This window comes from Crocodylus siamensis, chromosome 1 (assembly GCF_052110815.1).
Source record: "Crocodylus siamensis isolate JL-2025a chromosome 1, ASM5211081v1, whole genome shotgun sequence".
In the NCBI taxonomy this organism is placed as follows: Eukaryota; Metazoa; Chordata; order Crocodylia; family Crocodylidae; genus Crocodylus; species Crocodylus siamensis.
Window position 1 is genome coordinate 271,877,031 of NC_143395.1, and position 18,332 is coordinate 271,895,362.

The 18,332-nt window shown below is 42.6% G+C and overlaps 1 protein-coding gene across 10 annotated transcripts in view; it reads right to left on the reverse strand.

Moving 5' to 3' along the window:
- CNKSR2 (connector enhancer of kinase suppressor of Ras 2) overlaps nt 1–18,332 on the reverse strand; it is a 361,202-nt gene that overhangs the window by 203,800 nt on the left and 139,070 nt on the right. For all 10 annotated transcript variants that reach the window (XR_016444124.1, XR_016444125.1, XM_090062378.1 and 7 more), the window contains exon 6: nt 1,679–1,798. Coding sequence is in view for 8 of the 10 variants with exons in the window: in XM_090062378.1 (XP_089918504.1) it covers nt 1,679–1,798 (120 nt within the window). In the remaining 2 variants the exon portion in view is untranslated. The remainder of the gene's footprint in view (nt 1–1,678; nt 1,799–18,332) is intronic.

The window sequence follows — 18,332 nt, forward strand, 5'->3', positions numbered from 1 at the left end:
AAGCCAACAGCGGAAAAACATAACACACAGTCCCTACTCCAAAGAGCTTACAGTCTCGACAAAGTGACACAGAACAGGGAAATGGGGACAAGGAAGGCAGAAAGGAGGAAACAGTAATAAAGTATTACAAAGCTAAGCCTTGTACACCTACAGTTAATACTTTTTGTGTGGAGCTAGTTAAGATCATGATGCTATTGTCTTGCAAACACATAAGCAGAAAGTGCCCTTCCTTATAATATATCAACAAGACAGACTGAAAAGGAAAACAGACCCACAAAGAAGGGGAAAATGTTTTCCCACATCAATGACAGAAATGGAAAAGGAAACAAAGGAAATATGCATATATACTAAATAAATAAATATTATAAAAAAGCTTCTCTCACTCACTTTTGGCCTTGTGAAAAAAAAAGTGACTTAACTAAGGGAAAATGGTGGAAAACCCTGTGCAGTAATGGGGCAGAGAAGAAAAAAATACTGTTTACAGCATCTGCTTGACAAAGATGTGGAAAGGGCTCTAGAAAGCAGGAACAGAGAGACAGACAGACAGACCGACCGAGAGACCAACAGACAGAGAGAGAGTCCTCATGTCTCCTGGAGAGAATGGTAGACTTGAGCAAGCAAGCAGCAAAGTAAAATAACAGGATGTCAAACTGGTAGTGTGGCAAGGGTCTCTGGGGATGTAAAAACCTGGGGGGCAACTTTAAATGGATTTGGAGATTATATGGAAGGCAATGAAAAAAATAAAGGATGGGGTAATATTCACCACTTCAAAATAAAATTTCTTATTTTAATTCCTACTGCCTGAAGATACATATAGCAAATCAATCATTTATCTAAACACCTTGTCAAGGCAAATCTGATTAAAAAAACCTGAATAAAACAAAACAAAAAACTAAAAAATAGGTGTTATTACACAACAAAGAGTGTGGCATTACACATCTCCACACAATTAAATGTACCATAGATATGTGTAGATAATAAAAGAACTTGTAAAAGCAAGTTCTCTAGATTAAAAAAATAATTCATTATATTCTGGACATCTTCTGGTTGCCCAAAGTTTGGTAGGTAGCAATACTATTTGTGATGTAAAACAGCATATCTATCTTTAACAGTGTTTTTTTCCTTAATACAGTGGTTGTTAATGCTTGCATAAGTCAAGGAATAGTGGTCAACTTTTGAGTGGCACTCAGATTTTACATTGGTCTTTTACAACCATTCACTCAAGCATGCAGAGATCTTTTAATAAGATTTAATATCCTATTTCTCTCCTGGGAAGTGCTGTAGAATAAGTTATAAAATTGCTTTATTTCTTAGGGAGATATATGAAACAAATTCCAGAGCTTGACAACCTTATGTATAAACCTACTCAAACTTTATGTTGGCGTGTATTTATTTTAATTTAAAATCTCCTCCAGATATCAAGATCCTAGAAAAATCTAAAGTATTTCAGAAGTTGGTATAAATGGCAAGTATTTCTCTTTCATTCCTACTGTTCCCTGACATTTTTATACAATAGATAACCATGTGAAATAGCAATCCAGTTATCCTAGCTATTTGAAAATTAATTGATTTGCATCTTTTTAAGAGTAGCCTACCAGCTCCCCCATTTATAATTCTTATTTACAGAATTAACTTTCTTGTCCTGGATGATGGTTTTGATTAACTGCGTACTTCTTACCAGCCCTTCACTTGGTTTGATGTTGGTCAGCTGGATCACTTCAAGGTGCGCAGACTGGGAAACCAGAGGATCAGAGGAGAGTGAGATAATGTGGTCACAGACGCCAGAAAGTGTTTTGCACTAGAAAAGAAGGCAATATGACATCAGGTATAATTCAGTATTTGAACAAGTATACTATTCAAAATGAATCCCCCACACAAATTATTTTTAATTATAACATTCTTTGACATAAGGCCACAACAGATAAAACACTACTAAATAACTGTAGTGTTTCTAAATTCAATGAGTTAACTCTTTGGGGAAAAAAAACCCAGTCCATGAAGTTTGGATTAAATTATTGCCATTTTATGGTCATAAGCAAATTCAAAATGGGAATATGAACTCTTCAAGTTTTCTCTGACCATAGATTTCATTGAAAGGTGAAGAATCAACAGACTTGAGCCTTGATACAGCACCCAGATTTGTTAGTGCTGGTACAAGTGTTGTACTGAACATTTAAAGCATTCATCTATTAGGCAGGGCAGCTATACAAATTAATTTGTAGTCTTGAGCCCTGGCACAATCTGTGGGCAAGGCAAGAGCTCCCAAGGGCACACTTGTAACAGAATAGAAGCTCAATGCACATCAATCAGCTCCAAAATGGCCAAACCTGGTCTAAGATAAACCTGGTTGAATGCAGTATCAGAGTTAACTGATTTGTGTCAAACCAGTTTATGAAACTTCTGTCCCAGGCCCCTTCCTGATTCAAGTTAAATCACAGTGCCCCCCACCCCTCATCCCAGCATGCTTTCCAGCCAAAGGGCTGTCTGCTCCAGAAAGCAGGACTAGCCCCACCCCTCTGCTCCCTAGCTGGAGCATCGAGGGCTGGCTGACAAGGGGAGCTGGGTAGGGGGCAAGCCCAGCTGGGGATGCAGCTCAGTCTACGGAGGGGAGACTGCCCCGCCAGGCAAACTTGGGCTGGGGTCTAGGGCTGGGGAGGGGAGCATTAAACATCTCTTCCCCCACTCAGAATTACTGCTGGCTGCAACTGTGTACTACAAATCCCAGAGCCACCTGGAAGCAAGAAGAGGAAGTGATAAGCAACCCTGCAGAGTCCTGCTGCTGTGATTGTGAACTGTAAATCTCAGAGACTTCAGGGGAAGCAGGAAGAGGAAGTGAACACACAGCTAAAAAGCTGTGCTCTAGCACCTCCTGCCTTCTGGCCTGAACCACTGCAGGCATGTGGCTGCATTTCCTGAATCAAAGTTAAATGTCTCTTCACTTCTGTTTCAATTTAATCTGTGCAGTTTAGACTAACCTGCAACAATTGAATCAACTGGGCTTTTTGACTGTCTGTAACTAGCCTGAATGTTCAAATGCACATTATAGACATGTAACATAGTATCTTCTTAACTATTTTCAAAGTTGCTGAATACCTCCTGGAAACTGCTGTCACTCAACATATCTGAATATTATATCATTAACTACCATGGGTATCCCCTGTAGTACTAACATTTACTGTGTATTAATCATAAGTTTATCCTAATGTTAATTGAAACATATTATTTGTTTCAAGTACTACCAAGTAGGGTGGAGTATTTGACCAATCAAATAAGGTTTGGTCAATGGAACAGTCAAATATCGGTGAAAAACTGTAAGAAATTGCCAATATGTCCAGATAATACACTGAAAAAGCACAAATTTTCCATTAAGAAATGTCAAAAACAATTTTAAAAAATCATATTTGTCAAGAAAACTACAAAAAAAATGTATTTTTGTAAAATTGCTATAATCTTTGACCAGTTAAAAAAATAAAAAATAAAGCCCAACAATCTCTTAACATTCTCTAAAGCCTAGAGTTGTTGTGTTTGTATTTTCTACCTCTAACCCTTCATGCCCTCAGTTTTCAATTGTCTGAAAAGGGGAATTAGTGGCAATTTCTTTTTGTGATTCTATTATATTTCTCTAGCTAGTAACTGTTGAAAGCTTTAACACCTGGCAAGAAATTCCCTGCTGGTGGGCTAGTTTCATGATTCAGATTTCCACAAGGGTGCTCTGTTAGCATATTCAATGATTAGAACATGCTTTTGGTCCCAGTACTGTGGTAACTGAAAAACTAATTAAGACCCAATCTAACTGTTCTCTAAGTCCAAACAATGAAAAGCTAATCAAACTACTCAAATAAACGAAAAGCTGCATGTACCAATCACATTTCCAAATAGCTATTCATGCTTTACAATTAAAAATATATGAACGTAAATGTTAAACTCCAGAGCTGACAAATATACTGTAGAAGCTTGCATAAATGATATGTGCCCTTCTTGCCACATCATTATTGCAATTCCAAACCATAAAGCACAAACACCTTATCATACAGGCAAATAAATAAATAAATGAGAGAAAAAATAAAGTAAATATGAACATGTGATAATACTGCAGAACCCCAAATTCTAGGTCCTGAATATGGTTTGTTTAATCATTCATAAAAAGCTGAGAATATGGATCTAGATAGCAGGGTGTTTTTTTCTTAACTGTAATACTTCAGTCCATTTACAAAAGGTATATAGGGAACCCAGGTCATATCCACCCCAGTTAGTGATTACATGCACATCAGGACCATGAAAATTAGCCAATGGAAATAAAACTAATACTTTTTCAGATTTGACTGTTGCTCTACTTCCACTCTGATTACAAATCAGTACCAAACATAGATAAGATTTTACAGGCTCATCTTACCAACACTTAACACACATGGAGAGAGACATCTGGGTAAGTGGAAAAAACCAAGGCATGTACTTCCAATGCTTGAGGGTGCTGAATTTCTGGAGTATAAAGAACTGGGCCTATCAAGCCCACGAACTGGATCCCTTACCCCACAAAAGCTGGAGAGCTCAGGCAGTTTCATGCTGCCCAAGCATTTCTGCCATAAGCAAACAGACATAGACCCCCATAAAGTGGCCCAATTTATTACTACCTTCTGTCAAGGTCACAAATGTGAGCACTTGTAGCACAACATAAATTATGGATGTCTGATTTCTTTCACTTTGTGCCACCAGTATAACAAAGGTGACATCTGTTTCCACCTAACAGACCAAATGAAATGTCAGGTGTGGCTGTTAGAAAAAAATATCTGATTTTTAAAACACAGAATTTTAGAAATCATATAATCATTGAAACAGTTTGAAATACAGATGTTGCATATGAGAAACAAAAATAGAAGCTGCTTACATTTCACTGAAAATCAGCACTTACAAAATATAGAATACTCTTACCCGTCATTGCTTGATTATAACTACAAGCTTGTTCACTGAAGATACACTCAGACTATAAACTAGCAGACCGAGAGTGGTACATACCGAGAAAGGTACAGCTGCAAAAACAGAGCAATCATCTCACAATATATTTATGACATAGCACTAAGTCTGTACATAGATATACTAAGCATCACCCTTTCTCAGAGAATGCATACAAGAAACCATGGGGTCTTTTATGGTTATAAAAGCCATAGTAATAGATCCACAGCCTAAGGTCATTCTTATCCTTAAGGGTAAGAGCTCAAAACTCAGTAACTCAAGCTGTATTCTTAACACTGAATTTGAACTACAAGGAATATTCACAGCCATTCTGCTTGACTCCTTGGGCATGTCCACACATGCAAGCATGTGCGCTCGCAGCAGCTCAAATAGAAGCGGTGCAAATTTGAGCCGGGGCTTTTTGCCTCAGCGCACATGCTTGAACATGGACTTTGGTGTGGAGCAAATTGTGCCACTTGCGGCAAAATAACCCTACCTGGCTCCTCCCAGATCTGCAGCCATGGGGAGCTACAGCCTGGGGCCAGCACCTGTGCTGTCCCCAGCAGTATAAAAAGCTGCCCTGTTCTGGCCCCATCCATACAAAAAGCTGTCCTGGCAAGCAGCTCGGGGCTACTCGCTCTCTGGAGCCCAGCCAATTGATACCTGAGAACACTATCCTTTGTGCCAGCTGGACTGTTGCAGCAGCATCCCAAATCCATTTTTTAAAATACCCCAAAATCCATGTTCTTACACATTTAAAGCAAAAAAACCCACTCGATACACACACACACACACGTATATCGAGAGAGACAGAGAGACAGTGATAAGTTGGACAATGCTTTATTGGTATATTTACAATGTTAAAGCAATTTGGAAGCCTACTAGTGTCTCTATCATCATGAAAAAATAAATTCTAAATACCTGTGTGTGTTGATGTGTGCTTTTGGTTTTCTTCATGCATGATGGATGCGTGCTGGGGGGATGTGGTGTTTGTAGAAAGGGGGTGATAAGGGCTGTGGAGGGGATGTGGGTTGGTCTGTGGGTAGGAGTAGGGCAATTGCTGGGGGCACTGTAGGTGTGGGGGCACTTGTGTGGGGGCTGCTCGGGAGGGGTGGGTCCCCTGGCCCCCACATGAAATGCCCCCCCCCCAGGGTCCCAGCTCACCCCTAAAGGGCCACAAGGTCCTATCCACCCTGCCTAGGGTCCCAGGCACCCTGAAGCCCCCCCACCCAGGGTCCCAGCTCCACCCTAGAGGGCCACAGCCCCTATCCTCCACAGGGCCCCAGCCTCCCTGTCCAGGGCCCATAACTAACCTTTAACAGGAGCAGCAGGGGAACCATGCACCAAGCCCAGCTTGGTTCTGCTGGCCCTGGGGCAGCTCTTGCTGCCCAGCCAGGCTGGTGTTGTGGCAGCAGGACCTGGTGCAGCACAAGGGGACCACGTGCCAGGCCCAGCCGGGTCCTGGGCCCCCTCTGCAGCCTAGCTGGGCTGGGCCCATGGTGACAGGACCCAGTGCGGCATTCAGGGACCATGCACCAGGCCCAACCAGGTCCTGGGCCCCCTCTGCAGCCCAGTCAGGCTGGACCCAGATCCCTGAGGCTTGCTAGTCTGGGTTTGCACTGAAGCGGGTCGCACGGCTCCAGTGCAAGGCCCGACTAGTGAGCCACATGGGGCTGGGGCTGGGCCAGGTCCTCACCCCTTCACAGGCACAGGGGGCAGAGGTTGGAGCCTGCCCTGGGGCCCAGCCCATGCTGACAGGAGCCAGTACAGCATGCGGTTCCATGTGCTGCGCCAGGTCCTGCCACGGCTGAGCCTTTCCTATAGCTGCAGGACCTGGCCCGGTGCACGGGGACCACAGAAAGCCGAGCCAGGTCCTGCTGGCCTTGGGGCTGTTTGTGCTGCCTGGTAGCCGGGTGGCATGAGCAGCCCCAAAGCCAGCAGGACCCAGCTCAGCTCCATGCAGTCCCCACAGGCTGAGCCAGGGAACATGAACCACCTGGGGCCAGCAGGATGCAGCTCAGCTCTGCACGGTCCCTGCACACTGGGCTGGGTCTGGGAGCATGAGCCGCCTGGGGACCATGCAGCTGCATCCTGCAGGCCCCAGGCAGCTTGTGTTACCCGGCCCGGCCCCTGTTCCCCCCTCCCCCAACTTACCTTGGACAGTGCCAGGGGCAGCAAGAACACCAAAGAGATGCTCTGGCCAAAACCAGTGTCTCTTTTTGGAGGACTGGCTCTGGGCAATCAAGCTTGCAGCGCGGGGAATATTTTTTTGTTCCTGCACGTGCCTGTTGCCCAACCTCAAAGGGGTTTGAGGCTGGGCAACAGGCACATGTGCACTCATCTGGACATGTCCTCTGTTTCTAAAACAATGGTAATGCAACAGAGCTCTTGCTTATTCTGATTCTCCCTTACTTCATGGCTCCCAAAATAACAATCTACCATTAATACAAAAACAACAGTAGCTTGCACAAATGAGAAAGGCAGATTGTACACAAAAAAAAATATAATGGAGTTAGACAAAAATATCACATATAATATACCAATCTAACATGCATACGTTACCTCCAAGCACATATTTTCTCATAAACTGACATAGATTTATCTGCATTTAAAATTAATTGAGGGAGAGATGCATTATGTTCTGAAAAGTCTGAAGTTAAATACCATTTAAGATGGTATTGCGAAGGCACTTGGTAAAATACATTTTAATAGCCAGAATACAGAGAGAAGACAATAACTTACACTTCATCAAAATATATCGTTTAAGTTCTAGGAAAATGATTATAATCTGATATTTCTTCTTGTCCTGAATCAAGGTGAATATTTCAATTTTTGATATTCCTCTTTTTTAAAAAAGAAATTAATATTTCCTAAAAGTTTCCATTTGAAAATGTCAATATAATTTTTAGTCTCAAATTTTAAAAATTGGTGAAATTTTCCCAATCAACTCTACAAACAACTGAGAATTTTAGCTTTTCATACATTGCTATAGTACAGCTGGCTTATTTGCATTTTCATTCCTCTCATGGATGTAATGCAAATCACCCATATTTTATATAACGATATATATAGCTCACTCAAACACCCACACTTAAGGGAATGTTATCTATGTTATGAATTGCACAGCTTTGTGATAAAAAATGTGTTTCTCACGCACTTTCTGGCTCTTGATCATTTCACCCATACTCTTCTTACTAATCCAGTCCAAGACTGCATCTAACAAATTCCTGAGGGACCTCAGGTAGCTACTGCTTAAAAAGAATTAACGTGTCAAGGAAACATTTCTTCCTATCCAAGCAAAAATCACATTAGATGGAGGGAAGAAGTATTCAGTCCTCTAGCAGTAGTAGGCCTAAGTTTTATCTTAAATAACACCAAAGCTAGACGCAGGATTTTTATAACTTCAGGCACAGGGTGGGGATGAGGAGGAATTCTCAGCTTTCCTATTTCTAGCTAAAGATGCTTTACAAATATTAGTTACGTATCTGTGCACTCTTGTGTAAGTTTTAGGCATTTCCATTTTTTTCCTCCTTCAGCGCTCAAGCCTGTGGTAGTCAGATATTTTAGGGTTTTATACTACTGCCTATCATCACAGTGTCTAAGCACATTCCACATAAATCTGTTTAACTGTAGCAAAGTCCATAACAAATTTCAAGGTTGTGCTCCATTACCAACTTCAGATCAATACACACCCACACAAAAATATAACATTTTAAAATCATCAGGACACATCTTTAACCTAGAACTGTTATACTGCCTAGACAGGATATTTCACAGGCATGACAACACAATAACTATCCTATTGTGAAAAATTATTTGCATTCAAGTACTTCCAGCTCCAGTCAGGGTACAGTCCATAAACAGCCTTAGGCTTTGGGAAGATTTTAAATTCCATCACTGTTAAAAAAAATTATGGTGCAAAATGATTATTCCCTTTTCTCACTTAAGCATTTACCTCCTAATAGAGCCTGCATAAGACAAGCTGAGAAGAAGGACAAGTAATAGCTATTTGAGCGGACTTTTAATGAGGGGTGTTGTTTACCTACAGGAAGGTCCTTGATAACATTATAGAAGCAGATGGACCATCAATACAGGCTGCATATCTCTCTCAGGGCATGTCCACACCACGAACAAAATACCAGGCAACAGCATCAAGGCTGATCTACAAAGACCACCTCCTTAAGAGAAAGCTGGGTAGTTGCATTCATGCAACAACTCAGGTAGCTATTTAGCCGTGTCGCACACAAGAGGTAAGTAGTTTGCTCTCAGTGCCATGTGAGAATAGCTACAATGTTTCTGGTTCAAAAGGTAACCTTAGTGCAGTAGCTTAGCATTGGAAGGCACCATCTCCTGGCATGGTAAATTTAGAGTGGGTTGCATTTTTTTTCAACCAAGCAAATAACTGCTGAAGGTTTAATGATAGGTAATAAAAATGAAGATGAGGAAAATGTATTCTCTTCACAACATCTGTCCTACGTTGATTGGGGCTTAAAATTTCAACAAGGATTTTTCTTTTTCTCATCTCTAACAAATTTCTTAAGTATTCTAGCACCAACTCTTTCATCGCAAGGATTATTAGTTTTTATCTTACGCAGGAAGAAAAAACAAATAAAAACTGTAACCCATGAGAGTAAGAAGGAGGTAGCTATGAAGGAGAACAAGGAGAACAAATGCTGATACCCTAAAAAAAAATCTGGTTATATATAGGTATGTAAAACCATAATTATTTTTGCTTGAAACTATTCTGATTCTGTTGACATACAGGGTACAGCAAACTGATTCTAATACTAACATTTCCTGAGGTGAAAGTAATGAATCAAGACTTCTGTCAGAAGAGATTTTAAATAAATTATGATGTCTACCATTTATGGAGAAGGACAGATGCTATTTTAAAATAATATGCCAAAAGTAAGAGACTAACAGACTATATAATATTTTTAAAGGATCATTTTAAAAGACATTTTTGTACAGTACTATAATCTATTTAATTTGGGCTCATAGGAGGAGACCCATAACATCTGAACACACCCTACTGAGCACGTTGTGGAACGTAAGTTCCTGTTGCAGTCAAGTCAACATGGAAGTTCCTATTCAGAATGGTATCCCAGGTCAAAGGCCAAGATATACTGTATTTTATATGACAAGCATAGATATTCTAACATATTTGCTTCTAAACAAACTGATATTAGTGTAAGAAAAGTACACGGATCACAAAAAAACACAATACCTTGCATCACTTATCTTCTCAAATGAAATCATGTCATGCCAATACAGTCTTTCACCTGTTTCTTCCTACTTCCTTGTAAAAAAATAATCCTATTAGACATCTCCCTATTACTGCTTCCATCTGATTTTTACACTCTACTATATACTTTCCCTTGCACCTGGAACTGCCACCTACTTCTCAAGCATCAAGGACCCTTTCTCTCTCTCATATCCTCACCCCCCACTTCTCTCCATGTTGTCTCAACTTCAGTCTTTTTATGGAAGAGGTTCTCAGTCTCCATACCTTGACTAGTCCTTTCTTTGAGGGTATATGCATATATATAAATGAATAAGCACCAACATAACTGAGTTTGGCAAGCACTGAAGAAGAAAATTATTTCCATCAGTTATACATTGAAAACAATCAGTTATCTTTCTACCCAGTTTAAGGCTATTATGCTTCTGAGAAAGAAAAACGAGGCAACTAATGTATTTTGTGCCAATTGTTAGATGATATCAAGGAACATTTATAAGCAGAACACATCTAATTTTTGTTCAAGCCTTCAGCATGGAAAAATTTTGCCCTCAAAAATCAAGTCATACACTGCTCAGAGCAATTAACACCCAATGTAGATTAATAAATAATAACTGTCCCTCCTTTATTAAGAGTTATTAGAGCTATTAGAGTAAAGGAAACATAACTGCAAAGTAAGCTAGGATGTGAATTTGCAGCACATTACCTATTTGCAGGATCCTAGTACTTAAATTATGAAACATATAGTGCCTTACCTCCTGAAAGGCAAGAATTTAAGCAGATTAAGTCTATGATAACCATTTTGAATCTTCTTAAAAACTTACATACTGCAATTTAAATGTAAGCAAGACTGTCATTTGGGCATGAAGAATAGCTGGCATGTTATAAATATACTTTGCAGACGTTTTCCTAGATAAGGGAATAACATTTTTGACACATCAATGACACCAATGCAACATTAACCTTTTCAAACCTCTGGAAAGATTAGGGATTATATTAAATGGAGAAAAAGAAATAAATGGAAGTATAAAATCTGCATCTAAGAAGTGATTATGTTTCAGAATTAAGAAATACTAAAACTAAGTAGAAGATATAGCAAGCTCTTTGTAAGTTGCTTAAATTGTCTGAGGAATCAAAACAGTGAAAGAAAGGTTTTAGTACTATTTGAATTAAATTTGGAAGCCAAAAATTAGAAAACTAAATTAACAATATTCAAAATAACTACAACAGATACTAGACAGGTTAAGTCTGCAACTGCTACAGAGGTACAATTTTACATTTAGAAGTATAGACACCGCTATTCATTTCAGCTTGCAAACAAACATCTTGCCTTTTTTGGACATTGTGGTGTCTCAAGACCAGGGATCTGGGTTTTTCATTTTCCACAGAAAAAAATTAAGATTTTCCCTTTTCACGGAGAAAAATGCGGACTTTTCATTTTAACAGAGATACCCACAGATTTGTCACTTCTACAAAGAGCTCTGTGCAGGCTGGCAGAGTTCCAGCCTGCAAAAGCTTATTGCAAAAAGGGCACGAAACCCTAAGCCCTGCCTGAGGGGGAGGGGGAAGGACAGAAGAGGGGTGAGGCCTGACACTCTCCACTCACTTTTCCTCCTGGAGCCTTCGGGGCTTGCAGGGGGCTGAGGGCTAGTGTGGGTACAGGTGCAGGTGACTTCTGGGGGGGGGGGGGTAGCGGCTGTGGGAGTAACCAGTGGGGCAGAGCAGGGGTGTGTGGGTAGGGGGGTCAGGGGAGCACGGAGGTGTCTACGAGCACTCAGACCAACTCAGGAGAGCTCTGGTAGCATTCGCTGACACTGCCAGGGGGTGGGGAAAGATAGCCAGGCAGGTTTTTTTGCCTGCATGCCTAGCAAAGCTGAGGAGCCAGGGCACCTGCCCTATTACCCACTCCTGTGGGGAAGAGGATGTGGCCACAGTGCAGCACTGCAATTAGGGGACTCTGCTGCTACGGTGCTGGGAGAGCACCCTGTCCTGTGCTAGGGGCCAGGGTGGGTGCCAGGTTGCTGCTGCTGTTTGCAGTCACCTGTAGCAGGTCAGGGACTGCTCCATGCACAGTGCCTGCAGTTCCTGGCTGCTGCCACTGCCCTCAACCCTTGGCAATGACAGCAGGGCTGGGGCATGGCAGCAACCAAGCCCAAACAGTGGGGGAGGGAGCTGCACCCTACCTCACTGCTTTTGCCTGCACCCAAGCTTAGATGGGGCCCTACCCTAGAGTGCTGTGATGCCCCTCCCCACTTAGTGCTCTGGGCAGTTGCCCTCACTGCCCACCTTTAAGGCTGGCTCTGCCTGCAGGTCATGCTGGCAGGGCTGGCGGTATCAGGACAGGGGGTTACAGGTCATGCTGGTAGGGCTGGTGGAGTAGAAAGAACTCCACCCCCAGCCCCCATAAACCATCCCCCAAACCCAGAGATGCAGCCAGAGTGGTCTCAGCTGTGGCCCCAACCCCCGCAAACCTCAGGGGTTGCCTAGGTACTTCTTCACAGTCCACTCCCTCCCAGCCAGGGAATCTGCCCAAGCCTTTCACCCATTCACAGCTCCAGCAGGCATGCCTCCAGCTTCCCATTATCCCAAAGACCCCGGGAGTCTGCTTGCCCCACTCCCTCTGCACATACTACAACTGCATAAAGTTTTAAGCAAGCTTTGGAAATGAGCATCTGAAGCTAGTTGACCTTAAGAGGTTGTAAGAAAGCAGTCATTTTTATTTACAGCTGTTTACCTACCTACCTTTTACGGACTACAGAACTTAAGCCTTAGAGTTTTAAGCTTTAAGCTGTACTTGTTTTGTCAAAGACCAACACAGCTACCAAAAACATTCCTTAAGCTGTAGTTTGTGTTTCTTTCCCCTTTGTCCTTTAATAAACCTGGCTCTTGTTGGTACATTGCTTGCAAAGGAAAAGTTTGTTCATTCAGGACACCCCAGTTTAAATCTAGCTGTCCCAGGTTTCTGGGTGGCCCTGGTGGGGAAGCCAAAGCTGAACTTATGAGACCCCCCTAAAAGTGGAATCTAGCCCTTATTGCTGCCAACAGGGGCAGGGAACAGAACAGAAGGGGTCAGCACTTCTCAAAGCCACAAAGCAGCAGGGTAGACAGCTGCACATGCATCCTGGTGCAGTGGGGAGCTGCTGCTGGAAGTGAGGAAGTGGGGAGGTAGGCAACATGTTAGGGGCACCAGCAGGCTGGGGGGGGGGGGCTGTGCCTTGGGAATGAGCAGCATATCAGGGCTGCTCAGCACCACAAAGCGGTGTGGGGAGGACAACTGCAGCAGGACACATGTCATGGTGAGTGAGGGGGGCAGTAGGAGCTCTGGTTTTCCATAAGGAATGCCCAAATCAAATGCCAAAATATATAGGTATTTAGAATTTATTTTATTATAGTGATTGGGGTACTGGTAGGCTTCCAAATTGCTTTAAAACTGTAACTATATCAATAAAACACTGTGTTCAATTGATACCTGTATATTTGAGGTGCACTGATATATCAGTCCATATCGTATTGGCACTGATAAAAAGGAAAATTGACATTATTGGCAATTAGCTTTTTTTGGCTAATGTGTCTGATAAATGTCACTGATAAATGCTGCCTGCATGCATACAGCCACAGCATGCACATGGCCAGGAATGCAACCTGGCAGCTTGGAGAGTAGTATCTGGCTGGTAAGTCTGTGGAGGGGAAGGGGTGTGGGGGAGGGAAGGGATGTAGGGGGGCAGATTGAGGCTTCCATGGTGAAGGAGGCAGTAGAGCTAGGGCAGGGGCAGGCGCTGAACAGCTGGATCGGGGTGGGGTGAAGTGCGGGACAGATCTGTGGCTCATCCAGCAGGCAGGTCCTGCCACTGCGCACACCCCCAGGAAAGGAATGGTGGATATGTGGCCCCTAGATATGTGTGCAGATTGAAGATAAGCTGCCCACTGAGTGCTTGGAGCTGGGGCTATGCTCAGGGCAGGGTTGGTGGCAGTGGCACTGGGAGAGGGGGCTACAGAAGGGGACTACGGCAAATTTTAGGGTGGGTGTAGCCCCCCTCTAACTGTCCCTCCCAGTGCCACCACCACCCACCCCACTCTAAGCACAGCCCTAGTCCCCACTGGGAAGAAGCTGGTGCAGCCTGTGGCCCTGAGCCTGCAGCAGCAGCCCATCCTCACCCAATGCACAAATCTGGGGGACACATGCCCCCCAGGGTATGCACGGTGACAGAAACGGCTCCCCCTGTGCTACCCAGATGAACCATGACTGTCCTGCACTCCGTCCCACCCCGGCTGTGAAATATCTGTCCCTCCCCCACAAACTTACCAGCTGGACGCTGCTCTCCAAGTTGCTGGGGTGCAGACTGGCAAATGGATCAGTATCAGCCAATATGCCTGGTTAATAATTGGCCATTGGTATCAACCCAAACAATCTTTATCAGTGCACCCCTACTATATATATAGTCACCTTTCATTTTAATCATGGATTTTCGTTTTAACTAGAAAATTTGTAATTTTTTTTTATCAGGGAAAACCAGGATCCCTGCTCATGACAAGACTTTGTTATTAGAATCTGTAAATACCACCAAACATTGATTTTTATTCAAAAGGAACAATTAATGGCAGAGGTGCAACAGGTGTTTTTAGATCTTTGTAATTTAAGATTATAATATATAAACATGTGTTTAATATCAGAGGTGGTTGGAAATATTGACCAAAAGACCAAAGATTGCAGAAAAGTGGCAATTAACAATTTCTGTAACTACTTTTTCTCATTTTCAACCCAGTTCATCCAAAAATATATCAATGAACTACACTGGTTCAATAAGTGGTGCTAAAAACATGAATCTTTAAAGAAGTGGCTTTGAGATATAGTCATTTTAGGTAATGAGATCTAATTATAAGGCTGTCTACTTCATAATTATAGAATACCTTGGTCCAATGCACAGATTTTATAACAATATTACTTTGGTTTTCAAGTGTGCCTTTTCGTTTTCTTCTCCATTTCTTTTGCTTGTTTGGAGATATAGCATAGCAGCTTTTGTAGAAGCCAGTGTTTGTATTACAGATATGTAATTACAAAATAAGAAGTTGGAGAATGCATTTTGTACTCACCTGGGCTAAGTACAGCCAAAAAGCCCGAGGCTGAATAGATTCAGGCTATGCGCATTAGTCTATGCTGCAAAGATTGAACCAATAGGCAAATAAAGACATTCACTTTTGATACTGGAAATGCAGCCACATGCCTGCAGTAGCTCAAGCCAGAAGCTGGGTGGGGTGGGGGCTAGAGAATGCCTGACAACCACTGCCAAAGAGAAGGGAAGAGAAGCCCTCCAAGACCTTCTGTTTATCCGTGCTGAAGGGGAAGGGGCACGGCCAGGCCCCAGACCGTGCTCTGCCTGGACAGCGGGGAAGGGAGGTAGTGGCATTGAATCCATAAATGCCTGGACAAGAATAGTTCTTTCGCTGAAGAACTATAAACTGAAGAACTATGAACACAGATTGGCTGTGTGTTTGCTTCCTCTTTCTGATGCCTCTGAGGTCTTTGGGATTTGCGGTCCACAATCATAGAAGCAGGACTCTGCCGGGTTGCTCATCACTTCCTCTTCCTGCTTCCAGGTGCCTTTAGGATTTGTAGTCCACAGTTGCAGCCAGCAGTAGGTCAGCCAGCAGGGCAAGGCAGCTCCCTACTTCAGAGAAGGGGAGTTCAACCCCACTCCCTGGCCCCAGACCCCAGCCAAGGTTTCCCTGAAGAGCTTGGGGGACAGTGAGCCAGCTCTCACTGCTCCAGCTAGGGAACAGAGGAGTCGGGTCAACCCTGCTCTCTGGAGCAGACAGCAGAGCCCAACCCAGGGCTGCACAGTATGCTGGGATGGTGAACAACTGTGATTTAACCTAAACCAGGAAGGGCTCTGAGACAGCAGTTTCATAAACCAGTTCGACCTAAATCAGTTAAGTCTGACACTACATTCAGCCAGGTTTATCTTCAACCAGTTTCAGCCATTTTGAAATGGCTTCAGTTTCAGCCATGTGCACTGAACTTCTGTTCTGTTACAGGTTTAAGCAAGTTTCTGATCACTTAAACCAGTTTATGTGCAAGTTCTGCCCCTAGCCCTATTCTCCTGTTTATGTATGTTTATTCAGCATTCATGCAAATTAAATTGCATATATGTACATCATTGATTTAATAGTAAAGAAAAAAAAAAGTAAATAATTGATCTTGATTTATCAACTCTTCCAAAACCTAGGAATGATATCCATTTTGAAACACAGTACCTAATTCTGCCTGCTCATACAAAACTTGTAGCTGATTTAAGCAAACCCCTCATGGTTTTTGAAAATTTAAACTGAAAAATATGCATTAGTTTAAATTGGAACTGATAACCTGAATACTCTACCCAACCTTAAAAGTCTCCAAAAATTCTAGTAGGAAGTCCTACTAACATTTTAAATACTTTCAAGCTATTACTTATTTTATTATATTTATTATGGCACTGCCTTAGGTTGTTGTAATCGCTGTAGAAACCACAAATAAGAAAGCCTGTGTTCCAAAGACCTCTCAATCTAAATACACAAAGCTAAGAAAGAGAGACAGATATTAGAAGCAAGACTGATGACACAAATGGTGACAAAAGTTATTTTCGCACTGATTTTGTTTGTATGTTATCTTAATCCTTTTTTTAGGGTTATCGTAGGATAAGATATAGCTAGAGGGATAAACAAATAGACGGAGGGTGGCAAAAACGGTTTATATACCTTGTGATTAGAGTCTTACCCAAATTGAGGAGGAAAGCGGCCAATTTCATGAGCAAATCATGGGGCCAACTGCTATTTTCACAGGTTTACCACGGCGGGACCCACCATACCTCTGATTGACTGAGGGGCCCCAGTGTACCACCCCACACACACTGATTGGTTAAGAGGGCTGTCCATCATATGGCCCACCCCTCACCACTGATTGGCTGAGAAGGCTTGCCCCCCTGCCACTGACTGATAGCCACACACAGATAGCCCTCTCATCCAACCAGCAGCAAGGGCAGGGGTGACAGCCATCTTGCCTGATCCCCTTCATGCCAGCAGCCCCCCTCTCCTTTTCCCTCCCAGGGGGCTGTGCTTCTGCAGCTATGAAGACTACTGCCTCCCACTGAGAAGTCAGCATTTTATTTTTAGTAAGTTTTTTTTCCTTTGCAGATCTTGAAGACATTGTCCAGTTTCACAATTTCTGCAAAATTGTGAATTGAGTAGGTCCCTACTTATGATACAGTCCTTAATTACATGATCATATACTACTTTTCATGGAGCCTTGCAACTCCTTAACCATGTAGAATGGAAGGTGAACACTTAATGAACAGTTACTTGATATTTTCTTTTCTCCTCATTGTTCATAGAGGCTCATTCTTCATTTATTGTATACTTGTGTTCTGAATATAGAATGATTAATTTCTTGTTGGGCTATTCTATAACCCATGTCCCTGTACAATCAAAGTACTTAAATCATTTTCACATCACCCCTGTGGGATTAGTGGGTATTACCATTCCAGTACTGAGACAGACAGATTAATAAAAAAATTACCTAATACTTGGGTACACAAACTGAAGCCTGAATTTTCCAGTGTATGTAATGTAGTACTTTAGATGCTCAAAACACTGATTCCATTGACTTGAGATGCATCTCTAAGTATTCAGAAGCCCTGCAAATCAGGCTCCCAGGTCTCAAATCAGGCCTCCAAAAAACGAGGAACGCAAAATTAATGAATATCTACAACACGTCCTGTTTATAGCTGTTGCCTGTGAACATTGTGGGGAAAGCAAGGATTGAATCTGGATCTCCATGTCATCATCCAATTGCCTTGAATAACAAAACAATCATTGTTCTTCCAGAAATCCTGTCATGTTCATCAAATTCTGCAACAAATGAGGCAGGTAATGGAGACAGTACCATAGTTAGGACACAGACCTCATTCACTGACTAACTGCATTGCATTCTGGGGGGAAGAGTGCCAGAATGCAGGAAGTGGGGCTCTAGCTGCAAGGTTCAGGAGTAGGAGTCCTCTTATAAGCCACAGATCCTGCCTCCAGGAGAGACAGTACCATTGCTGCACAGAAAGGTGTCTGCTCAGCTGTATGACACCAGCTGTAGTGACAGTGACATCCCTGCAACTACTTT